Source organism: Agelaius phoeniceus, chromosome 14 (assembly GCF_051311805.1).
Source record: "Agelaius phoeniceus isolate bAgePho1 chromosome 14, bAgePho1.hap1, whole genome shotgun sequence".
NCBI classification, from domain to species: Eukaryota; Metazoa; Chordata; class Aves; order Passeriformes; family Icteridae; genus Agelaius; species Agelaius phoeniceus.
The window spans coordinates 3266423-3292648 of NC_135278.1; the positions used below are offsets into that span (position 1 = coordinate 3266423).

The 26226-nt window shown below is 48.5% G+C and overlaps 1 protein-coding gene across 3 annotated transcripts in view; it reads right to left on the reverse strand.

The window, feature by feature from the left end:
- The window catches only part of NEXMIF (neurite extension and migration factor), a 180149-nt gene that overhangs the window by 13920 nt on the left and 140003 nt on the right, over positions 1-26226 (reverse strand). For all 3 annotated transcript variants that reach the window (XM_077186016.1, XM_077186015.1, XM_077186017.1), the window contains one exon: positions 1765-1889. In XM_077186016.1, the coding sequence (XP_077042131.1) occupies positions 1765-1840 (76 nt within the window). In that variant the 5' untranslated portion in view covers positions 1841-1889. The remainder of the gene's footprint in view (positions 1-1764; positions 1890-26226) is intronic.

The window sequence follows — 26226 nt, forward strand, 5'->3', positions numbered from 1 at the left end:
GCCAAACCCTGATTTTCTGGGGCTCCCTATCAGCCTAAAATCAGGCCTGTGTTCAAGTGATGCTCAAGGGAATACAGTTCACACAGAAAATGCAAAACCAAAACTTTTCCCAGTTTCCCTCAGCATCCACCCCACAGCACATGGGCAAGGGGAGGTGGCAGCTCCAGAGTTTGTGCTGGCTCCTGGCCTTGGATTCAGCAGCAACTCCCACACAGCAGTGTTCAAACTGAAAGTTTAAACTGACAGAGGGGAGGCTGGGATGGGATGTGGGCAAGGAATTCTGAGCTCTGAAAGTGGGGAGGCCCTGGCACAGGGTGCCCAGAGATCCCTGGAAGTGTCCAAGGTTGGATGGAGCTTGGAGCAACCTGGAAGAGTGGAAAGTGTCCCTGCCCATGGCAGGGGGTGGCACTGGATGGGCTTTAAGGTCTCTTCTAACCTAAAGCAGTGTTATGTCTAATTAAAGCACTTTTAAAGCCCTGTTTAATTGAATTCCATGGAATTGGTGTGAGGCTCTAAAAATCCCCTCCTTGCTGACCAGGGCAGCACTGACTTTGTTGTCCCCTGGCTCAGACAAAGGGACCGTGGCTACAAAATCCCTTTGCAGCTCCAGCAGCTGCAGCTTCACCCTGGGTAGTCAGGAAGGGGATGGGCTGACATGGACAGAACCTCCCAAATTACATCCCAGGGGCAAACAAGGGTGAGCATGTGCATCACCTGCCACCAGCACCAGCTGTGGGCTCCTCATGGGCACCCACGTGGCTGGAGCTGCTCCAAGGTTTTGGCAAAGAACATTTGTCTCTACCAACTTGTACAGAGCTGACAGAAAGATCTGAACATATGTCAGAGGACCAAGTCCTTGACACCTAACAGGATCAAATTTATATATAAATAAAATATATCTATCTCTCTATCTCAAGATTTATGGGCCAATACAAAATGTAAAAAGCCATGAAATTAAACATAAAATACATTGAAGAATGAAAGCATCAGGCTCTGCTTCCCCTCTGCATTTACTGTGGCCAGAGATTACAGTCCAAATGACCTCAGAAAATGCTTGGAAGCTTATTTATTTCAATCAGGGTTTCAGACAGCTGAGCACTGTTACTCCTAATTAGTTATTCTGAGAGCAAATATAGAATCAATGAAATAGATACAAAGTTGGGCATTCTGGGAGGCTGCTGCAAGGGGCTGATCCCTCCCCACCTGGCTGCTGGCTCCCAGGAACACTGTGCAGAAAAGGGATTACAGGACAGGGAATCCCATGTGCTGGGTGATGGGACACAGGCAGGAACGAGCTCACAAATCCAACCTTCCCTTCCCACTCATTCCAGTTCCTTTCTCCCACCCAATCTCTCATTTCTCCCCAGTTTGTAAGGACTAAGTATCCTTCAGCTAAATCTTGCTAATATTGCCTAATGGGATTGTAATGCCAAGAGAGGGGAAAATTCCCAACAGATAGAGGGGCTACAAAGTCCTGGATGACTCTTTCCTCCAAGAAACCAAATTAAAAACTCTAATTCAAACTGCATGTGCACATAAACATTTCCAGCCATGCACAGGTAAGAGCAGTTCTTGTTAAGGCCTAAAAAGGTGTAGATTTATGGCTGGAATGATTCCTGGGCAGAAAACACCCATTTACTCCCCTGCTCCACATTGCAGAGATACCCACAAACTGCTGATATTAAATGCACAAAAGGAATTAGGAAAATAAGTTGGCTTCCAAGTTGTCGCTGCTCCCTCATGTACCATAATTAAGTTCCTTACCATTTTCTTTCACCCCATTAATCAGGATAGTTTCTTGGTCTTCTGAGGCACAATCCTGCTCTTGTTGGTCATCCATCAATTTAACCTCTTTCTGTTCACTCCATGCCCCAGTGCATCTGGCCAACCTGCACATTTCCAGAAACACAAGCACAGTCAGTGCAATCCCCAGGATCAGCTCAAGGAACCGTGAATAAAAAATAACAACAATAAAACACCCCCACACAGCCTCACACGCTGCCTGCAGCCTCCTTAAGAGGACAAATCCAATTTATTTAGGCTCTCAGCTTGTCACTTTTCCACTCCAAAAGCCAAGTCCCATGTATTTTCAGCAAGGTGAAAATGTTGTGTTATCAGCATTTCCTTCCCCCAGGTCCTGCTCTGGGAGGGGGAGAGGTGCTCAGCACCTCTGCAGGACCCTCCACATCACCCAAAATTGCTGTGCAAAGGCACATTAGTCATGTCCAGCCAGGAAAGGTCATCCATCTCCAGATGGATCAGTGCAGAGATGAAGGAGAGGACTCACCCCAGTTCATCAACAGCAACTCTATGATGGAGCTGCAAAAACCACAGATGTGGAGTGACAGCTGCTCACCCTCACTGTCAGCCCTTCCAAGCACTGGCAGGCATGGAAAACTTCCCCAAAAAGCATTTTGTGGTGGAACAGAACCTCCAGTGCCACAGTTCACCACGGGAGCTCCATCCCTGGAAGCCCAGACCCCCATGGCTGCCCCCAGTGGGAGCAGCTCCAGCTCCAGGGAGTGCTGAGCACTCCAGGCTTGGTGGGGCTTGACCAGAGCAAGGAACCTGAGGTGAGGATCCAGCCCAGATCTCCCCATTCCTCCTCTGAGGGCCCCCCACCCTTCAAAGCCACCACCTGCCTATGGAGTGATGTGGCTGGAACCTGGGCAGGGCTGGCACTGGAGAACCCTCATCAGGGATCCTGACTGACAGAATTTCACCTCTTTGACTGCAAATCCAAATCCAAATCTATTTTATGCTCTTCTGGCGACTCAAACTCAATTTTTTCTCTCTCACAGAGCAGGTACTAGATTGCAGCAGGGTTTAGGTGTTTTTCTGGGTTTGGGTTTTTTTTTTTTTGTTTGGCTTTTTACTTTTCACATCAACATTTGTCAGTGTCTGCCGTTCCCACAGCACTCATTGCCCTGGGGTTCAGCAGCCAAACTTCATTCATATTCAGATTTGCAGTGGAGTCCTCTTAATTAACGTGAAATCTTTACAACCGCCTTAGTAAGTGAAACCTTCACCCAACTTCAAGATGTTGTGACACCGAGAGGAAGATAAGAATAACAAGCATCAGTAACTCCATTCCTTTGCATATTTAGAGGAATATTTAACTAACCCCGAGAGTTTTCCTTTGATGCAAATCCCCATCTCAGAGCTCTCCAGCACCAGCCTGTTTGCTGGGGTGAGACCCCTGTGCTGCCAGCACCCTCCCCACAGCCTGAGCTCCCTCTGTGCCCTCTCATTGCTGACATGCTGCAGCAGGAGAGGCTCCAAAAGCCAGGCCAGAGATCAGAGTTATTTTTCCATGAAGGGGATTAATGTCTGAGTGTGGAAGGTGCTCTGCATCTGCCACTGCCAGGCTGCAGCTTCGTGTCTCCTTGATAATATCTCCTGCCTGTTAAATGTGCCTTAATTAGGAGAAGTATTAATAAATTAAGTTTTTTAGAATATCTATTAATGAAAATATTAATAAAATATTCTCAGCCTCGGGAGAACCAGAGGGGTCTCAGGGGACCATAGAACCACCACTGGCTGCTGGGGAGGGGGCTGAGGTGTCACAGAGTGGTTTGGGTGGAAAGGGACATTAAAGCCCATCCAGTGCCACCCCCTGCCATGGCAGGGACACCTGCCACTGCCCCAGGCTGCTCCAAGCCCTGTCCATGAGGGAGGAGTCCATCTTTCCTTGATTCTGATGGATACTCAAGGGCCAGCCCTCATGGAGAGAGCAGGAACAGATGGGGGAGAGCAATGAGCACCCAGGCACCAAGGGAGAGTTCACAGACCCTTAATCTCATAGTTTATGATTTCTGGGGATGTGTGTGCACAAGGGGGAGGGAACACACCAGGGATGTTCCTGGTGGAAGAGATCCAAAGGCTGGAGAAGACAATGAGGACAATGAAATGCAGCAACAAAGGGGATGTGCTTGGGGAGAAGCCTTTTCCTCAACTGCAGTGACCCAGAGAGCAGAGCTGAGCTCCAGAAAAAGCAGCTGGGAAGAACTGAGGAGGGTCCAGGTGGGCCACCTGCCCACAGGGTCAGACAGAGTGAGCTACAGATGGGACAGACAGCCCCAGTTTGCTGAGACCTGCTGAACAAGGGGACCTTTGGGACCAGTGTGAGACCCCAAAAGGGACGGGGAGAACCGGCAGCAACTGGGAAAGAGAAGCTGACAAAGGAGCTGGATGTGATGCAGAGCAGGAAGGAACAGAAGGCTGGGGATAACAAAGAGGAGAAGAACAGCTGGTCCCAGGCAAGAAAAACGAAAGCAGGAGAGGTCTGGGGGATAAGGGCAGAGAATACACTGGGTAGCAGGAGAGCACAGAACACAAGACTGAGGTACAAAAAGGAGAGAATACAAATTTCAGATGGTGGCAGGCACTGAAGAGAGGCACTGCTGGGGTCAGGATATTATGGAGAGCTGGCAGGAAGAAACTCAGGCACCAGCTCCAAGTTTGTGAACTTGACTGGAGCCAGAGTGGATGGAGGAAGAGGATGGTGGGTGGAAGGGACGTGGGGTCAGATGAGCTGCAGCCTCTGGAGGAGGAGGGCAGGAGCACAGAGGGGCTGCCTGTGCTTCAAGGACAGGCACAGCATGTTCAGGCACAGGGAAGAATTCAGAAGCATTTTTGCTGATTGCACCATGGACTTCAGGGCATTGGGCTGCTAAGATCACAGCTGGCAGCACAGAGTCATTGGCCAGCAAGGAGATGGAGGGGAAGGAGCAGCAGGAAGCAAGCAGTGGAGCTGAACAATAATCCAACTCATTTTAAGCACAAGATGGACAAATTAATGGACAGAAGGGCAGGGTGCAGAGCTGTGGCAGCAACACCCAGGGCTCACTGACCTGGAGAAATCCCTTTCAGCCCTATTGCCCAGGTCAGGTGAAAGTCTGCAAGTGCCTCTAAAAACCCTCAGCATCACAGCTGAGGAAATGCCACATTCCTCACAATTCCTGTCAATTTTCCTATTTCTGGTGCTAACAGGGCCATACAAAACCATGTTAGTGACCAGCCCACGTGCACACAGACAGCACCACAATGGAGCCTCTGCCACAAACCTCCTGCTGCCTTCCAGCAGGTCCTTCATCCAGGGGGCCAAGAAACCCGAAAGATGCTTTTGTTCTCTTTTAAAAAACCTCCTGAGACACTCAAGAGGTGTTAAGGGTGTTGGTGCTGCTGGAGTGGAGGCAAACATGGCTGGAAAATGCTGTCCCAGCTGAGGCTGCACCAGCACAGAGCAAGGTCCTGGTGGAATGTCCCTTCACCAGTTCCTTGGAGTAAAACCAGATTATTTCCTGTTCTAGAAATTCCCAGAACTGCAGAATCCCAGAATGATCAGGGCTGGAAGGAACCCTTGAACAGAGAAGGAAACACCCAAATTGCAAAGCTACAAATCCTGGACACATTCCCTCACTCACCTCCAGTCACATAAATGATGGAGCTGCTGCTCACTTAAGCCCATCCAAACTTTAGGATTTAAGCATGTTCATGCTAACACTGATTTTACAAAGACAAAAGGGGAAATTCCATCCTTTTAAACAACCAAAAAATTGTGTCTGCTCAATGGCTGCCCTCTACAAAGAGAGCAACACGTTGCTTTGCTTCTTTGTCAGCCAGGAAATGCCCATTTTCTGCTGCAGCTTTTCTGAGTGGATGTTTACAAAGCACACAGGCCCATCACTGCTCTCTGCCAGAGGTGCCATGGGGAGGTGACATCCCCTTCAGCCTCTCCAGCTCCACAGATCCCCAGGTGCCAGCCCAAGGAGGAATTGTGCCAAGGGACCTGCTGGAGAGGGCTCCTGCCCCTGCAGACTCTGCCTTGGGCAGCAGCAGTGATTTGGCTGATGGCATTTCCCAGCAGAACCAGGGATGGTCACAGGGATGCCCTGGGTGCACTTAGAGGGGATAAAACAAATGAGTTGGTCATGATTGCCACAGAATCCAGTGCCTGGCCACTTAAATCTATGTATCTACATCTCAATATCATCTATAAATACAAGGATTTGTCCAGTGCTGCTTGAACATCACCTCATTCATATTTCCTGGGTGTCACCATTACACCACAGAGCTCAAAACTCTGCCCAGGCACAGGAAGGAAAATAAATCTACCAGGAAAAAATAAGGAACAGCCCATGAGCCCATGACTGGAAGCTCAGCTGCACACTGGGAATTCTGTGAGGTGGACAAGGTCCTGAGCTGTGGTGGCTGCTCTGGAGTTAAAGCTGCAAGAGTGTTTCCCCTTCAAGCTGAATAGACAAAAAGCCACTCACACCCAGACAAAACCCAACGTGCCAGCTCCTATTTACACACAGCTTCCACATCCTGAGTGCTGTAGCTCATGAGGGAGATGGAGAGGAGGATCCAAAGTGAAGGAGAATCTTTTTATGGAGAAGTGGGGGAAGAAAGCAAAGAAGAAGAAGAAGAAGCTGCACCTTTTTTTCCTGCAGAATTGTGAATAAGTGCAGGTGTTCTATATATGCAGTTGTATCTTTCAAAAAAAGAGCTTTAGAGAAATTAATTACATGTCAGAGCCTCTGACAGGTCTTTTAAGAATTGTGATACTTTTGAATGAAAACATTATATACTTAAAAAGAAATACCATGTAAATGTCTCTGAGATATTTACAGTCAGAGGAGTAATAGTAGGAGAGGATTCAGCTCTCCCTGTGCATAGGGGATGCTGAGCACACCCTGCTCCTCCCAGCCACGTCTCCTGCCCCTGCAGGACCTCAGCAGCTGCTGCAGAAGCTCAGAGCAGAGCCAGGAATTGCCTGGGAACAGACCCCAGGCTCTCCCCAAAACGCTGAGCCACCTGTCTGTCTGTCTGTCTGTCTGTCTGTCTGTCTGTCCCCCCCATCCCTGAGCACCCAGCTCCTCTCAGCAGCAAGGACATCTCCCACCCCTCCTCCTGTGCTGCACCTCTGCACAGGACAAGAGCCAGGGGGTTTCTGCTTGGTTGGATTTTTCTTGGGTTCTTTCCCCCCTTTTTTTTTCCTCTTTAGTCCCACAGAAGGACACAGAACAGAAGTTCCCATGGAGAAATTGTGGTGAGGCAGCAGCAGAAGCCACAGCAATGGAAGGCTGGTGCTTCACTGCCCTGAAGGATGCTGTTTTCCACCAGATCCTGAAATCCCCTGATCCTTTTTATTCCAGGGATGCCATTTGAACCTTGTTTTTTCACTATAATTCCATAACTGGGGGATGCCAGTTATGCCATTTGATCCTTGTTTTTTCACTATAATTCCATAACAAGTGCTCAAAATTTTCACTTGCCACCAAAGGAGGGTGCATTTTAATGCTAACAGCACCTCTCTGAATAAAGCTCTGTTTCCATGAATCTACATTTCTACCTAGGCCAAGGGTCTCTGATTTTTGCTGAAATAAGGAAAAGAAAATGCAGAGTACCTGAGGTTTCCAGATCTGGCAGGGTCAGAAAGGTGAAGTTCCTAAGGAAAGGCACAGTGTGGAACCATCTCCCTCTCTCTGCCCAGCACCAAGTGCTGCCCCAGTCCACCAAAGGGATGTTGGACTTGAGGGTTCTGCTTTCAAAGCTCTTTTCCCAGAAAAATCTCACAAGGAAATTGCATCTCCCAGCAGCTCCCTGGGCTTTTCCTATCAATGATGGTGAGGACACAGGAGAAAAGCCCAAGTGAAGGAGAAATAGGAAACAAAGAAGGGTTTTGTGGGTCAATCCCAGCTGTGAGACATCTAAAACCCTACAAGAAGGTAAGGCCTGACAGAGCCAGTGTTAGCTGAGAATAGGTTCAGGTACAAATACAGATAAAAGCCTCCAATTAGGAATAAATCTGGAGGGGGGGGATAAAGTTGATTAAAGAAAAAGGAGGTTGCAAAGAAGATGGAGAACACAAAAACCATTAAAATAGGAAACAATTTCAGAACTGTTGTGTTCCCAGAAGGTGCAAAGGATGGATGAGTTGTTAATATTCATAGCAAGCCTCCACTTTTCCTCAGCTGAAAGCAGATGCAACAATTACTGCAGAGCCCAAGCCCCAACTCCAGCAGACCCCCAGATATGATATTAAGAACAGGCTATTTAAAGCCAGCTCTCAAATAAATGACAGTTTCTGACCTTACTCTGGGAGGACATAAGGTGTGAGTGTTTCAAGACCTGTCACAAACAACTTAAAGGCAAAAGGAAGGAAGTGAACAAAATTACAGCCTTCCTGACAAAGCACACGTTAAATACCAAAGGAGCTTTCTCTGCAAATGTATTCTCAGCCATCAAGAGCAGCAGTGTATCACAAAGGGAAAAAGGTGGCAATTAAAATCCTGGAGGAGCTGAAACGCATGAGGGAACGTCTGAAATGTGGAGGGCTTCAGCATAATACTGTCCTGGGTTAGGGAAGGCAGAGCTGCCAAAGCCCAGGGAGGAGAGCTCCAAAATGCAAAGCAAGAAAGGGAAGAGTCAGGGGAGAATCACTGGAGAGCAGGGGAAGCTCGTGGGGAAATGGAGAACAGAGAGACTGAGGAGATGGAAGGGAAAAGGATGGGCCAGGGCCACAAACAAAGGCTGTGGCCTCAGATGAGCACAGCTCCACTCCACATCCCCACAGAGTCACCAAGAACCTGAGGAAACCTTGATGATTCAAGGGAGGAAGAATTAAACATCCCTTTTTACCAAATGTGGGATGAATTGGCACATGGGGCAGGATAAATATTTCTGTGGGAATAATGAGGGTGAGGAAATGCAGGAGCCCAGGAGGACCTCATGAGGGTTTCAATCAGTGCACCCCATTCTGAGGACAAGAAGCATAAAGAGAATTCCTGCCTAGAGCAAGGGAGGATGATTAAGAAGAGTTGCTGGGGTTTTTTTTGGTCATCCTCTCATATTTTATAGAAGTGGAAGGAAATGAAGCAATAATTAGTGTCAGCAGCTGCATAGTTTTGAAAAGCACTGGCAAGTGAGGGGGAGATTTTCATCTCCTGAAAATGAGTAAGAACACAAACTTTGGTTTAGCTGTGATGGCCAGAAGTAAAAACATTTCTAATTAATAGAATCACAGAATGGTTTGGACTGGAAAGGACCTTAAAAGGCCTGTTCCATGGCAGGGACAGCTCCCACTGTCCCAGGCTGCTCCAAGCCCCAGTGTCCAGCCTGGCCTTGGGCACTGCCAGGGATCCAGGGGCAGCCCCAGCTGCTCTGGGCACCCTCACAGTAAAGAATTTCCTCTTCATTCCTAATCTAAATCTCCCCTCTGGCAGTTTAATCTCTCTTTGTCCTGTCTGGAAAGCCTCTCTCCATCTTTTTTCAAAGCTCCCTTTAAGTAGCAGAGATGCCCAAAGACAGCCCATGATGTTGCTTTCTGCCTTTCCTCCTTAAAAGCAACTGTATTCCAAACATGTCGTTTTCATTCCATCTCTGCATATGAAGTTAAATAAAATCAGAAATGTTAAGGGCCTGGATTTCTGAGAAAATTAGAGTGGAATGATTGAAAACTCTAACTCTCATAAATCTGCAAAGGTTGAAAATTCAGCAGGATCGTGGGGTATTAACCTCACAAAAACACGAGGACTCTCCAAAGCTAATTATACATCACTCTGCTCTAAAATAATAAAAACCAATAAAGAATAGTTTGGGATGGAGATTTCTTGATGGGAAAGAAAGAATAGTTTGGGAAAGAATAGTTTGGGATGGAGATTTCTTGAGTTCATTTAAATGAAGCAGAATTGCTTCATTTAAATGAATTTTAAATGAACTTATTACCCAGATTCCCTTTCTGCTGCTGTATTTATGGATCCATTGACAAAGCAGTGTCTGAAAAGCTTAACAAACTCTTCCTGTGAACCTCATCAGGAAACAGGAGAGGCCAAGGTCAAGTGCATTAAGATTACAGAAGCTGATGAAGAAAGGGGATGTTTCAGAGTCCCTCACACACTGGGTTTTATGAAATAACTCAGCTGAAGAAGGGTGTGTAAAATTTTGTTTAGAGATAGGGATTAGCATAGAGCCAAAACAGCACAAAGAGTTGGATTTCACAGGGACATGCTGAAGAAAAGTCTCAGTCCTAAATTTTGCCATTGCCTCTTTCCCTATGAGAAATATTCTCTTATTTTCCCTGTTAAAAAAAGAACACCAGGTTTAAAAAAAGAAGGAGGAAAAGAGGAATTTTTTTTTCTGTATGAATTTGTAATATATTAAAGTTTGGGCTAAGGAGGGTAATTAGGCTGGTGCCAGAGGAGGATGTGAAAGCTCATCAGGATATTTGCAGTAACCCTAGTGGGGTAAACATTTCTCTTTTCTAATATCTTCAAATTAGAAATTTTATAGGAGAAAGTGAAATTTTAACAAATCTCGTTTGTCTCTTATTAGCAATTAGCCAGTGTGGACTCCAGATAAAAAGTGTTAATTTCTAAAGTACACATAATTTTCATAAAAGCACGGATAGGAAACCAAACAGCAGAGTGCTTGGCTTAGGCACAGGAAGGAATTAAGATGGAGCAAGGGAGGAAGGGCTCATTCCTCCCATGTTTTACCCAAAGAACTGGTTCAGGGAGCTGCTGTGCCCTTACTGTGGGACATGGAATCCCAGAATCCCAGGATTGTTTGGGCTGGAAGGGAACTCAAAGCTCATCCTGTTCCCATGAGCAGGGCCATGCCTTGTGCTACATCCCAGCCCATCAGCTTCAAGAAACTAAAGATTGCCAGAAAAGAGGCAACGGTGAGAAATCCCCCAAAAAAGGGTGATGTTCCACAGGGATGCGGAAGACAAAATCCCCTCAGACATTATATCCAAGTTTCTAGCCAGATCCTTTGAATATTCCTGAACAACTCCCAAGTTTCATAAGGATTTTTCCTTTCTATGTACATATAAATGATTGCACTGATAGCAGATGGGTCCTTCCATACGATTTCCTTTTTAAAACTTCCAGCTTCATGCAGTTCCTGCATGTTCCTTGTGCTTGGAAAGGAATGCCTGTGCTTTCAGCTCCAGAGCACAAAGCTGGGGTTACTTCTGCTCATTTGGTTTTAAAGCTTTTAATTACACAAGCAGGTAGCAACTTTCAAATACATCATCATCATCATCATTGTCACCATCATCACCATTTTGCCCTGAGACCACCTCAATGCAGTGGCTCTGCCTGGCAAGGTGAGCTTAAAAGTGAGCCACACTTAGGGAAACATGCAGCACCTACTGCCTTGGGTTTATTTTCCTGAGTAGTTTCCTGCAGCTGACACAGCTGGACCACAGATTTTCCAGGTAAAACAGCTTCCCAGTCTCATCCTGTGATGTGCATCCCAAGGAGTGAATGCCTCTGACTATAAAGGGAATCAGGGGAGGTAGGAAAAGGAAATGATCAAAACACTTATCACACCGAGAAAAGAACTTATTAGGCCCGATAAGGAGTTGGAATTGATGACAATTATAAGATACCATCCATTTTTAGCTAATAATTCAGAAAATGGATGAATTATTTGAGGAATAATATGTGATCATTTATTTAAAGACTTATACTAATGTATACGCTGGAGGAGCTGAGGTTGTGGGAACACTTTAACACTTCCATTCCTGGGTGGTTCTTCCTTTCCACTCAAATGCAGAGATTTAATAGCACTGGATTTAGTTTGAGGGTTACAGGGCCCCTGTAGAAAACATCAAGCCATTTGCCAAGGCTGTTTTATACACAACCTATTTTTCCTCCACTTTCCTATTCACATGTAAGAAATCCACCAACATTTTCCCTTTGAGAACTGTTTCATTTATTCCAAATTCCCCACACCAACCAACCTCATCCCCACTCCACAGGCCTTAGCTGATCCCACAATTAGATGGAAACAACAATTAAATCTAAAGCCACGTCTCTCAATTTTACTTGGGAAGGTTTTGGGTTCCGCCGAAGGTCGGAGGCGATTTCTGAAGGGAAAATCCCACATTAGGAGAGATTGCATCTCCTAAGATCTCAGCCCAAATCTCCATCTGTATCCAGGTAACAATCTGGAATGCTGATATTTAAGAGGAAAAATATCTGGACAGCTGCCCCAGCTCCCTGGGAAGCAATGTTTAGTTAAAGTCTTGGATATCACTGAAAGAAGATGTGGAGATGTCACACTGAGGCTGAAGCATTTTTTCAAGTGCTGAATTATTCACCCGTGAATCTCAGATGTGAAATCCAAATGCTCCGGTACTGCCCCGGCTTTAGACAATGGCTAATTCCTTTCTGTGCCACTGCAGGGTCTCTTCATCAGCTTTCTTTCATCTATAATCACAGCCAGGTCATGGATTATTAGTCATATTCAGTGCAGAATTCAAACCCTGCCACACCAATCAGCCGGGCCGGGGCTCCCCCGGCGTTCAGAGCGCGGCTCTGGGGGAGCCTGGCACGGCCTCACAGGGCACAGGGAGCCACAAACCCAGCCCCACTGCCCAAGCCAACAGGGATGAAGCCCTGAGCTGGGAGAGGACACAGAATATGGGGACCCAGGACATACCTCTGGCTGCCCAGGATGGCCAAGACCCCTGCCAGGGGGCTCAGAGACCCTGGCACAGAGCCCAAAACACCTGTGGGTTTGATTGTGACCCATGGAGCAAATTACCAACCTTAGATGAAGATCAGCCAGCCACAACAGTTTAGGTAGAATGATAGTGAAGTTATCACAGGGTGGAAAAGTAGATTTTGGGGTTTTGAGAATGGGGGTTCAGGGGGCAAGATGGAGGCATCTGGGCCTGTCCAGCCTTTCTCCTTCTTCTTCTTGGCCTCCATCTTCTGCTGTGATGGTGGCACTCACAGATTGGTTTAGAGTAGAAGCTCACTGTCTAACACAGGTGATAGGTATTGGAAAGTAATTGTAACCATTGTACAGGTAGTTTTTAGTATAAAGACATAACCCTGCCCTGGGGCAGGCAGAGTGCCTGGAACTGTCCTGCTGGGTGGATCTCAGCAGGGCAGGAGAAAATTTATTATAGATAAGAAACAATGAACAACCTTGAGACAGAGAAATGAAGAGCCCTGACTCCTTCTTCAAGCCCAGGCTGGGAAAAGAGACTTTCTAACACATCTGGGGGTCACTCTGACCAGCGAGAGACCCCAACAACAGAACAACCTGGGGCTGCCAGGGATCTGCCCCAACATCCCACCTGCAGCATCAGGCACGGCACAGGGGAGCACAAATCAAGGCATGGGTTGGGTTGGAAAAGATCATAAAGATCAGCTTGTTCCACCCCTGCCATGGCAGGGACACCTTCCACCATCCCAGGCTGCTCCAGCCCCAATGTCCAGCCTGGCCTTGGGCACTGCCAGGGATCCAGGGGCAGCCCCAGCTGCTCTGGGCACCTGAGCCAGGGCCTGCCCACCCTGCCAGGGAACAATTCCCAATTCCCAATATCCCATCCATCACTGCCCACGTTCCCTGTGTCCTGTCCCTCCATCCTTGTCCCCAGTCCCTCTGCAGCTCTCCTGGAGCCCCTTCAGGTCCAGGCAGGGCTCTGAGCTCTCCCTGGATCCTTCTCCAGGTGAACACCCCCAGCTCTCCCAAGCTGGCTCCAGAGCAGAGAAAGTCAGTATGTTTCCCCTCCATGTAAATGTAGTGGGAAGAAAAAATCATAAAGACAGGCATTTATCAGCCTTTGCTGGAGGTGTTACTTTGCATATCAAGCCATGAGGATGCAATTGTTTCATTAGGACTTCGCTGGTGTTTGTAACATTTAATGAGTCTTGGAGAACACAGGAAGAAAATACTACAGGCACTGCTGCAGCCAAGATAAATAGGTAAACATCCCCTGCCTGACACCAGTTAATGCATCACAGCTCTGCTCACTTAGGGCAGCCATGAAATCAATTCTTCAGTAAAAATAAAAAACTCGTATCCCAATCTGTGCTCCCGAGGCGAGGGACGATGTGAGGGAGGGAAACTTCAGCTTGGCTGGAGGCTCCAGGCCTCTCTTTGTCCCCTCCTCATGCCAAGCCCTGCTGAGGGCTTTGCTTTCCACAAAATAAGGGTTTTGTCATTTTTCCTCAAAATAAACAATCTGGCTTTTAAAAAACTTTTTCAGGAGTCAGCAGCAATGTGTTCCCAGCCTCTCAAGGACACTTCACTGTCACTTCCAAAGTACCCCAGATAAATTGAGAGCAATGATGGAACTGCTAAGAAAAAGTCAAACCAAACAAAAAAAAACCCAACTTCTCTTTAGCAAAGCGAAAACACATTTTAAATCACTTTAAATCCCATCTTATTTCTGGCTATACTTCTCAGCCTCCCGCTGTAAAGAGTAAGATCTCAACAAAGTCAAAACCCAGCTGAAAACAGATTAATAAATTCCAGCTGAAGGATGAATTCCTGGTTTTGTACCAATTCCCCTGGAAAACCAAGACCAGATAGCACACAGGATGCACCCTGAGGTTCCCCCTTGGGTGGGCTTTGCTCATGTCCCCTCTGTCACCCACCTGTGTCACCCTGACCCTCAAACACCTGCCAGGATTTAAGGGTGACCACCCTTGTGCAGGGCCTGGCTATGGGTTTGCCCAAGGGGCAGCACAGCTCAGTTTCCAAGGGAAAGATGGATGTGATGGACCCAGAGCTCCCCAGCCCAACATCTCCATCCCCCTCCCAGAACATTGGCTGTCATTCCTCCCACACCCTGCAAAGAGCAGGGAGAGGGGAAATGCAAAGGGAAGTGGAGCCCACGGGCTCTGGCTTGGCAGCAGAGACACCAGCAGGGAGGAAGAGTGCCATGGATGTGGTGCCATCTGTACCCTGTGGTGCTCCAGCAGCTGCTGCCACTGCTGCTGGCCCGAGGTGGCCAAAATCCAGCAAATTCCACCCTCAAAGTCAGCGCCAGTGGATGACCAGGGTGCACAGTTACCATCTAAAAGAGGAGAAAGTCACTCCTCTTCTAAACCTCACCTCTAAACCTCCTAAATCCAGCCCTGCTGCTGGGATTAAAGGAGGTGGGAAGGGTGTGACCTTGGCATCACAAGGAGACACAGCCACCTCCAAGGGATTTACCAAAATCCCTGCAACACCTCCCTCCCTTTCAGCCTCCACAGCCTGGTTCTCCACTCTGCAAGGAGAAGGGGTGCAAGGCAGGAGCTTGGGGATCCTGCACGTCACAGAGGCACCTCAAATCCTGCTCAGACTTCACAAAACCACTCAGGGCTTTTTTGGGCAGCAGCTTCCATCTATTTTGGGCTCAAACTGATTGGCAATTTTGAAGAACGCGCTGCAAATTGCTCTGCTAATCACAGCAACTCCAGCCATGGGACTGTATTAAAATAACATCAGTGCTGAGACACAAAGCTGAGATCAGCCAGGGAATGCTGAGCTGAGGCTGCCTGCTCTGGAGCCATCATCCTGCCTGCCTGGAATGCTGCAGCCTCCCCAGTTTTTCCCTGCTGATTCCAGATTCCAGCTGGCTGCTCGCATCAATTCAATGATAACAACACTCAGGGTTTCTGTATTTCCAGAAAAGTAAATGGTTTTCTGGTGGCCATGGCCTTTCCCAGGCTGCAGGTGCCTTCCCAAAGCCACTCACGCTGGCACACACAGACCTTGCTGCAGCTCTGCATCTCTGACATGCTGAGTTGTCAACCACACCTGGGAAAGGCCATTCATCCAGGTGAAAAATAGGGATCTCTCCAAGGAAATATCGACAGACACAAAAAAAGATTTAAAATTCCTCTTATACCAAGTTGTCTCTAAATCCTTTTAGTGGAGGCAGGGAGAGACAGGGCTCTGTGACCTGTGGGGAAAGGCTCTGCCCCGAGCATGTGGGTGCCTCTGTCTGACCTCAAATCCTGCTCAGCTCTGCCTTCCCCCAGCTCTAAACCAACAGAGCCTTAGGGAGCACCCTCTGTGGCCTAAGAGCCTGCAAGGAGGGTCTGTGCCTCCATCCTCTGAGATGAAGATGGATGGATCCCCCCCTTCTGCACCACAGGTGAGAGCCCAGCACCTCCCACCAGGGTCTGGAGAACTTGGGGCATCAACTCCCACTCCAAGACAGAATCTCCCACCATGGAGACACAATGAGGCTGTGACACTGGGTTGTCTGATTTTCCAGCTCATCACTTCAGATTTCTAATGAGATAAAATGAAAAGTTTGAGCTGGATAAACCAAAAACCATCGTTCAAACTCCAAGCAGGGCCACTCCCCCAAGGCTGTTCCTGGGCACTGCCACGGGTCAGCCCAGGTTGTTTGGATTCAGTGTGTGCTGCAGAGGTGGATCCTGTGGGAAGGGGCTGTGCTGCATCCATGTGGGACAGGCACCAGCAAGTGTGGGGGAAACAGCTCTTCAGGAGGTGTGGATTAAAACCTTCTGGCAGAAAAACAAGTCTCCCATGTGCAGAAGGGTGCTCCCACCACTGACTGTCCCAAAAAACCAATGAAGAGGGAATGGAACAATGGCCTCTCTGCTGGCTGGCAAACACAAAGGTGGAAATGGAAGGATAAATCACCCAGCTCCCCTTCCACCATTTCCCTTACACTGGTGAAATATCCTCCACAATGGATGGAATCAAAGTCCATCATCAAGTTCAAGAACACATTTAATGCAGATCTATTCATTTCAAGGAGTGTCTGCACAATGGACAGCTTTCCCCTTCAAAAATTATTCCAAACAGCACGCTTGCTTTTCATTCTTCTGCATCTTAACATTTAAAAAATACAGCACATTTGTAATGAAGACACACGTTGCATAAACCACAGCCTGCTCTAAAAAGTAGATTTCACAAAGACTTGCCACGGTACAGGGACAAGGACCACTTGTTGATAAATTACTTTCACTCCCAGAGTGGAAAAGTCATATTTGTACACAGCATAAGTGGTGCTATTGTTGAGCAATTTGATGGAAGTCCAGCAAAACACGTTGTGCAGGTTTTTATTTAACCTCATTTAAATCAAATTAACCAACAGGGATGGTGTCTAGGGACAAAGCAGAATCCTGTACATAAATGAACCAAATGTATCACTGAGTGCCACATCCAGTCTTCCCTTAAACACCTCCAGGGATGGGGACTCCATGGGCAGCCCCTTCCAATTTCTAATCACCCTGACCGTGAATCATTTTTTCTTCATGTCCAACCTGAACCAGCTGAGCTTGCAGCTTGGAACCAGGGGAGCTTTACAGTCCCTCCCAACCCAAACCACTCTGTGATTCCACGATTTGCTGATGGAAAGATCTGGTACCCCTGCAAGAGTGACACACGTGCATAAAAAAGGAAATAACAACGAAATCCCTCTGACCATAGAGCCAGTGTGGGAACAGAGCTGAAAGTGAAGACATTCAAACCACACAAGAGGCTTTTAAAAATCAAAGTCAGGGTAAGAGGTGCATGGGGGAACTGCTGCACAGGGAGGAGAGCCTGGAGTTTGCTCCTCCTGAGCCCAGGGATCTGTGCCAGGGAAAGGCCATGCCCACCCCAAAACGAGGAGGTTCATTTTGGAAGATTCAGACTCCTGGAAATTAGTGCAGAGCTCCAGATCACAGAGATAACAGGCTGCCTAAAACTGACCTGGGATTTCATTAGAGCTGATAATGGTGGGAAAAACCCTTCCCCAATGTGCATTACAAATTCAGTCTGTAGAAACTCTTTCAAAGGTATCCTGGTTAAAGCAAACCATGTGCAGGCGTTTGATTTGCACAAAATCAGGGATTCTGCCTCTGGGAGCAGCAGCTGGTGGGCTTGGAGGCTGCAGGTACAGTGGGCTGAGCCTTTGCCAGGAGGGACAGGAAGGAACTGAAATCTTTGTCCTGGTCCTGGACCTCTCGTGAACTCAAAATCCCAAAGCAGAATTGATCAAATCTCATTTTTGCTGAACAAAACACAGCTGGACCATGGGAGTCTGTGAACTTCAGCATGGAGGGTGACCATGAATGTGACCATGGATGAAGAGTGGTGGGCAGGGGGCAGAGATGTGGTCACTGGCACTGCAGCCTTCCTGCTGATGCAACGGGGAAATTTTCCTGACTGAAGAATGGGAAAGTGGCCTGGAGACAGTGACAGAGCCACAGAACAATCAAATGCTTTGGTTGGAAGGGACCTTAAAGATCATCCAGTGTCACCCCCTGCCATGGGCAGGGACACCTCCCACTGCCCCAGGCTGCTCCAAGCCCTGTCCAACCTGGCCTTGGGCACTGCCAGGGATCCAGGGGCAGCCACAGCTGCTCTGGGCACCCTGTGCCAGGGCCTGCCCACCCTCACAGAGAGGAATTCCTTCCCAATATCCCATTTATCCCTGCCCCCTGGCAGTGGGAGCCATTCCCTGTGTCCTGTCACTGCAGGTCCATGTCCCAAGTCCCTCTCCAGTTCTCCCAGAGCCATTTAAGCACTGAAGGGGTTGTAAGGTCTCCCTGAGCCCTTCCTTACAGGACAGGAGTTACATGATAGAACTTACATCACTTCCATCACCTTTTTGGCCTCCTTTGGACTTGTTCCAGCAGCTCCATGGCCTTCCTGTGCTGGGGACTCCAGAGCTGGAGGCAGCTCTGCAGGTGGGGTCTCACACCAGCCACCACTGTGAAATATCCATCCTTTATCTTAGCAAGAGAGCAAAACCCACTGAATAAACTCCAGAGCAATGCATAAATTAAGTCCTAAACCAGTCCTCTAGCTGTGCCCATGGCTCTTGGTTAAGGAAAAGGCATTAGCACAGCATCTTAAAGTCACTTAGAGGATTCCTGGATATTACCCTGGCGAGGTGACGCCGCTAATGATGCTGCAGGCAGAGTCTGTTTTCCCAGCCTGGATGTTAAAAAAAGGGGATTGGCATGTCCAAGTATATTTAAAGCACAGGGGACAGGCTGCTCTCCCAGCAGGACAGGCCCTGCAGCGATCCAAAGCCAGGGCTTTTGGCTCACCACACTGGAGAGGTTAATGGGGAAGGTGCCGGCTGGCGGCTCCGGCCCGTTTGCTAAACCCACATGACATCCCTGCTAAAAACCTCTGAGCAGGAGCTGATAAATGGGCTGTGCTGAGCTCAGGGCTGCACTGCTCACGCTGCACCCCAAGAAATGGGAGTGGTTTCAAAAGGAGCCAATTTAGGCTGGGCACAGAGAGGTGGAGGCTGTCAGAACGGAGCTGTCAGCTCCTCCAGCCCTGGCATCCATTCCAGGGGCTGGGCTCTGCTCTAGGAGGTTCATTTGCAAGTTTGTCAGTATTTAAAAACATTTTGGGGTTGGAGTGATTCCAGAGAAGGGAATAGAGCACCAGGAGAGGCTGAGGGAGCTGGGAAGGGGCTGAGCCTGGAGAGGAGCTGGGAAGGGGCTGAGGCTGGAGAGGAGCTGGGAAGGGTCTGGAGCCCCAGGAGAGGCTGAGGGATCTGGGAAGAGGCTGAGGCTGGAGCAAAGGAGGCTCAGGGGGGCCCTTGTGGCTCTGCACAGCTCCTGCCAGGAGGGGACAGCCAGGGGGATTTGGGATCTTATCCCAGGGAACAGGGACAGGAGCAGAGGGAATGGTCTCAGATTGTTCCAGAAGAGGCTCAGGTTGGCTATTTGGGGAAATTCCTTCCTGGAATGGGGGGAAGCCCTGGAGGGATGTAAAAGCCCCCACTCCTGGAGGGATGTAAAAGCTTTGTGGATCTGTCACCTGGGGACAGGGTGAGTGGTGGCCTTGGCAGTGCAGGGGGAGTGGTTGGACCTGAGAGTCTCAGAGGGATTCTCCAGCCTGAATGAGGCTGTGATTCCATGACTGTGTAGGAAAACCAGAGCTCTTCCAGTGGCAAGCAGCAACCTGAGAGCTACAGCCTGCTTCCCCCCTGGTTTAGAACAATTGATGGGATGGATTGAGGGCTTCTGCTTTGGGTTCATCCTCACCTGAAAAACACAAAGGTCTTGCCTGAGGAGTGACTTATCCCAGCAAGAATTAAGTGCTGCAGAAAGGAAGCAATTAAACCCCTCACAGTGATTCAGTCCATAAAACATTTTCACTGCTATTTGTCTGGGAATAACTTGCCAGAAATGACAGACCCCACTTATGTGTAATGGGTTTGGGAAGAGGTGGGAATCCCCTGGGATGAGACACCCAGGCATCCTGTAGTGCTCTGATTCTGCACCCAGCCCCAGCCAGGGCCCACTCCTTGCTGATCCTTCCTACCTTAATGATTCTGTGATTCTGTGAAAAAACCCAGATCCAAGGGAGCAACTGAAAAGCTCAAGGTGGAGACTTCCAAGGCTCACATCAAATGAAGACCTCTTTAAAATCTGAGAATATTAAACATTTCCTGGCCATTTTTCTTTAATAGAGAGGCCTGTATCAAGGAGATAACCCATCACAAAGTGCTCTGGTACCTGAAGGGGCTCAGAAAAGAGGGGCCAGGTTGGGGGTGCAGAGGATGCTCCCCAGCCCTAGGCTCACTCTACATCCCTGAGCTGCCACTCAAACACCTGGACAACAACCAGGGCAGGGAGTGATGCCTTGAGAAGGCTGACCCAGAGTTAAAGAATAAAGCAGGGATTTATTAAAAGCCCTCAATGGATGCACCTTGGGCAGCACAAGAGCCCAGCCAGGGCTGCACCCAAGATGAACCAAAATGGCCCCAAAATGCACGGCCAGGCATGGGGTCTGTCACTGGGATCAGTTCTGCTCCATTTGCATCTTGCAGTTCATTGTCCCATTCCAGCTTTAGCCCATGCAGTCCCATCCTTGTTTTTCTCTCTCAGCCCACGGTGTTTGTGCTCTTGGGCTGAGATTTGGATCATTTGTCCTTGGTCCCCAGCTGGAGCAGGAATTGTTTTGTCTCCCTGCTCTGTGCACAGAGCTCAGCATCCCCTCATATGCAGCCAGACCCACACACTAAAGCAGCACAGAATGTGAAAAATAGAAAAGCTCAAACCTGAGGCATCAGGAGCTGATGGAGGAACTGGGCAGGCACATCTCCCAGTGGTGATTCTGGCCCCCAGGCACCTTTCAGCCCCACTGCTGCTCCAGGGGCAGCCAGGCTCCCTCAGGAGCCCTCCCCAGTCCATCAGCCCATGGACAGGCAGGAAATTTCCATGTGCAAGCCCTGTAAGGTTTATCCAGTCCAGCTCTGTGCCTCAGTCTGCCAGATGACAAACGTCCTTGGCTCCCATTTACTTCAAGATGTGCTGAGAGCCTTTCAGAAATTAAACCTCTTTATTCTGAGGTAAATGACGCATGTTTTGCTGCACAATCTCCTTCCCTATTATCCCCCATGCCCAGCACTGAATGCAGGTGTCACAGATGGTGCAACTCCATCCCACTAAAGGGTTTCTGCCCTCCTTTCTTGGAGCCAGGAATATTTTCTCTCAATAGCAATCAGATCTCTGGGTTGGATTGGCTCAGTCGTGTCAGGTCACTGCTGCAGCTCCCCTGTCTACCAGCACAGATTTCTCTTACTGTTGCTTCTCCTGGCAAGGATCTGCCAATATTTCATTAGCAGATCCCTGGTGTCTGTTCTTTGGATGGATGGGGAGGAAAATGACAGAGCTCCTCTCTCTCTTTGGGCCTGGCTGTGGGAGAGAGGTGAAGCTCCACAGAATTTATGCTTGGATTGAAAAAGATGGGATCAGTTTGGAACTCAAAGCACTTCCATGGTTTTTTCACCCAGGTTAACAACCCAGCAGCACTGCAGAGGGGAAAGATTTTAAATGATCTAAATTTAGTGCTTGCAGCTCACCCTGTGGGATCAGCTCTGACTGTTTGGTGTCTTTCCCAATGCTGGAGCTCCTGGAGTTGAGACCTGACAGTCTCACCTGAACCAAAGCCTGTGCCTGCCCCACCAAACTGTAAAAAAATGCCTGAAAACATGAAACAAGTGTGACTTAGAAGCTCCAAAACCCAGCACACACATAAAAGAAATCAGGATTTACTTTTCAAATTGCATGGTTTAAGTCAGTCTCACAATTTCTGAGCATGTGAGGATTCACCATGTTCCTTATCTTTTACCATTTATCCAGTCTGCCCACATTTTTCCCTGAGTCCACCCTTACACAGTCACAGCTGCTACAGTTCCTGCTCTAATTTACCTGCATGATATCACCATTGCATTAAATGGTGTTGATTCGCTTGGAACTGCATTGTTCCCTTCTTTATACAGAGGTTCAAAACACTCAAAAAACCCAGTTCTGAATGGCACATTAAATTGGACTTAAAATACCATGCAAAGAGCAGTTGTGTTTGGGACCAATTCCCCATCAAAGGTCCCATTAACAGGCACAAGCCCCCTCTCCTGTAACAAAGTAAAGAAATCCAAAGATGTACAAGAGATTTTTCTTGAAAATCTTACCACATGTAGATGCACATCCATAAAAATATTCCCCAGCAAGTTAGACTCTACTTTTTAAAACCACAGCTCTAAAATGGCTTAATGGATGAAAACCATTTTTGGTTTTCTGTTATTTTTGGGGGTTTTTTTTGGTTTGTTTTTTTGAGTTGTATTTTTTTTTTTAAATTGCATCTGGGCTGACAGCTTGAACACTGAGCTGCAGCCTGTGAGACAGAAATACCAACTCACAGAAGTACCAGCAGTGCTGCTCCCAGTCGCTGTAATGATCTTAATCAAAGAGTATTGTGATAAAAAAAGGGATTCTGGTCTGCCTGCCTTTGGCATATCCTAAATATCAGTGTCCACATTCCACATGATGCACTTGGAAAAGAGAAATTCCCTCTATGGTGAATCACAGAATGGTTTGGACTGGAAGGGACCTCAAAGATCATTTTATTCCAGCCCTGCCATGGCAGGGACCCCTCCCACTGTCCCAGGCTGCTCCAACCCTGTCCAGCCTGGCCTTGGGCACTGCCAGGGATCCAGGGGCAGCCCCAGCTGCTCTGCTCTTTCCACCCTCCCAGGGGAGGATTTCTCCCTAACATCCCATCCATCCCAGCCCTCTGGCACTGGGAGCCATTCCCTTGTCCTGTCCCTCCATCCCTGGTCCCAAGTCCCTCTCCAGCTCTCCTGGAGCCCTTTAGGCACTGGAAGGGGCTGTAAGGAGCCTTCTCCTGGAGCCTTCTCCTCTCCTCCAGCTGTGCCAGGCTGGCTCCAGAGCCCAGGTCTGTGTGTGGCAGGCTCAGTGCTCCCACAGCTCCAGCCTATCCCTCTGTGCCCCACAGCCAGCAGGAAGCCAAGGGGAGAAATGCTGCTCTTGTCCTTCCCCTGCTGCCATCCCTGCCCCAGAGCTGCTGTGGGGAGAAAGGGCTGCCCTGGGCAAAGGGGATGTCCATTAAATATCCATTATTTACCCCCACTGACCTCGTGTTTCCCCAGCCAGCTGCTGGCTGACCCTGGGGTTCCCCTGCCAGCTTACACCAAGCACCAGCAACCCCACCAGGACCCCAAGAGCATCCCAGCAGGAATGACCCCACCTCAACAGCCCTTCAGGAACCACAGCAACAACATTTTGATGCTGCTGGTGGTACCTCATGATGTTGGTAATTACTCAATGTCAGCTGTTAATCCAGGTCTGAAAGAGCATCTGGGACCATCTCAGCTCACCAGGCCCCTGCCCTGCTGTCACCCTTGTACCCCAGGCAGGATCCAGGCCTGCAGGGCTCAGGGCCCCACAGGAGCCATTTCACCCTTGCTGGGAAAATGTCACCCTGTCATTTGTGCAGAGCACAACAGGTGCTGCAACACAGGCAGGGAAACAGCAGGAGGAGGAGGAGAGTAACTGTGGTGTTTGTGAGGTCCCCAGGATGAGGTGAGAGATGAGAATTTGACCCCATGTTCTCAGAAGGCTGATATATTATTATATTATATTATATTATATTATATTATATTATATTATATTATATTATATTATATTATATTATATTATTACGTTATATTACGTTATATTACGTTATATTACGTTATAATATGTCATATCGTATCGTATCATATCACATTATGCTCTACTAAAACTATCCTAAAGAAAGAGAAAGGAGACATCAGAAGGCTAAAAAAGAATGATAATAAAAACTCGTGACCGACTCCTCAGAGTCTGACACAGCTGATGGTGATTGGTCATTAATTAAAAACAATTCACATGTTTGGATAAACAATCTCCAGACCACATTCCAGAGCAGCAGAACATGGAGAAACTGAAGCTTCTCACCTTCCCAGGAGAAGAAAACCTGGTGAAGGGATTTTTCCTAAAATATCATAGTAACAAGTAACACCAACAGGAACACCTGGATAGGCAAGGGAGAGGCTCCATTTAAATCCTGTATGAGCTCCAGGGGAAGCACGAACAAGGTGAGGAAACAAACAGGGTGCTCCTGCCTCCCCCTGACTGCCAGGTGCAGAAATAGCTCGGGCAAGTTCAGATAATGACAGCACAAAGTGCAGAAGTGTTCCTGCCACACACAGCCCCCGTGGCTGCTACAGGAGGGCTGGAAGAGGCTGTCCCTGTGCCAGGTAGGCTGTGCAGGAAGAGCTGCAATGCTGTGTCTCCCGTGGGTGACAGTGCTGTCACAGAAAATGTTTAAAAACCCCACAAGCCCCTGGGAATCTGTGCCACTGGAACAAGCAGGAGGAACAGGGCTCTGAAGGCAGCCCAAGAGTTGGCAGTGTGGAATCTGGGGTTGAACCAGTGGAGAAACCAGAGGAGAACCACAGGATCATCAAGGCTGGAAAGTGACCTCCAAGATCACCAAGGCCAGCCCTTGCCTGGACACTACCATGACCAATAAGGAATACCACAAAGTGCCTCAAACACTTGGGTTTTGGACACTTTCAGGGATGAGGACTGCACTGCTGCCCTGGGCAGATATTCCAATGATTAACCACTCTCCCAGTGAAGAAATTTTTCCCACTGTCCACCCTGACCCAGCCTGAGGCCGTTCCCTCTGCTCCTGTCCCTGTTCCCTGGAGCACAGCCCGACCCCCCCGGCTGTCCCCTCCTGTCAGGAGCTGTGCAGAGCCACAAGGGCCCCCTGAGCCTCCTTTGCTCCAGGCTCAGCCCCTGCCCAGCTCTGTTCCCTTCTCTCCAGCCCCTCCATGTCCTCCTTGTCCTGGGAGAGGAGGCGTGGCAGAGGCAGTGTCCTGAAAAGCCTGGAACACCAGTGCTAATAATAACAACCTCCAAAAGCCTGGCCGTGTTTATCCCGGGAAAAACAAAGAGTGAGCATCTGTCACCAGCCCCTGCTTGCCAAGATGCAGCTTCCAGAGAACTCTGTGGAGTCCAGATTGGCAACTCTGGGCCAGCCTGGCCAGAGCAGCTCAGCTATGTGAGCCACACGTGTGTCACCAGCCTGGACACGGTCCCCGTGTCCCCAATGCCTCCTCTGTCCCCAACACCTCCTCTGCCAAAGGTGGAGCTTCCCCTCAGGGTCTCCAAACCCCTCAGCTGATGAGTCCATGGATGCTGTGGCTGGAATCACAACTTCAGCTGCTTGGGCCTGTTTTCCTACAATGATTTTTCACCAGGAAGAGCCTGTCTCAACTCCACTAAGTTGAGCATTCCCAGAGTCCTGCTGGAGACAGGTGAAAAGCAGGAGAAATCACAGAAATTCAATCACAGAAATTCAGCTCATGGTATCTCTGTGCAGTTTGGATCATAACAACTCTGTGGCTCCTGGGCAGCGTCTGTCACCATGGGCTGGTGACAGAGATGGCTGAGACTGCAGTAAATCCACCTTGGGTTTCCTCCCTGCCAAGCCACAAGCTCTCCATCACTTCCCAGTTTTAAAGCTGACACTCACACACTGTATGGACCAAGGGTGACTTTCCTCCTGGTGTTCTTACTAAAATAATCACCACTGGCTGCAGCACTACTGCAAACAAAACAACATTTGCATTTCACCCCACAAAGGTGGCTCTGCTAGGCAGGAACATTCCTACCCTTGCACCCCACCTGTGTTTTGGGGAAGCAGAGCACAAACAAAAATAGGAATAAATGTTCACATGGAAACACAAGTAGATTTAGGTGCAGCTTAAGAACAGCACAACACAGATATGAGCAAAATAAACATTTCCTCTTTATTAGCTTCAATTAAAGAGCTATTTTGTTTGAACTTCTCTCTTCTGTGTTTAAACTGCAGCAAATTTGCATCATTGTTTGAAGCCATAAAATCAGAGAATCATGGAATTGCTTAGGAAGGAAAAACCCTCTAAGATCTTTGAGTCCAACCATTCCCACAGCACTCCAAGGCCACCATCTCCCCATGTCCCCAATTGCCACATCCACACAGCTTTTAGGTCCCCTCAGGGACAATGATTCCACCACTGCCCTGCACAGCTCATGCCAGGGCTGGGCAGCCTTTTCCATGGAGAAATTTTCCTCAATATCCAATCTAAACCTCCCCTGGCCCAGCCTGAGGCCATTCCCT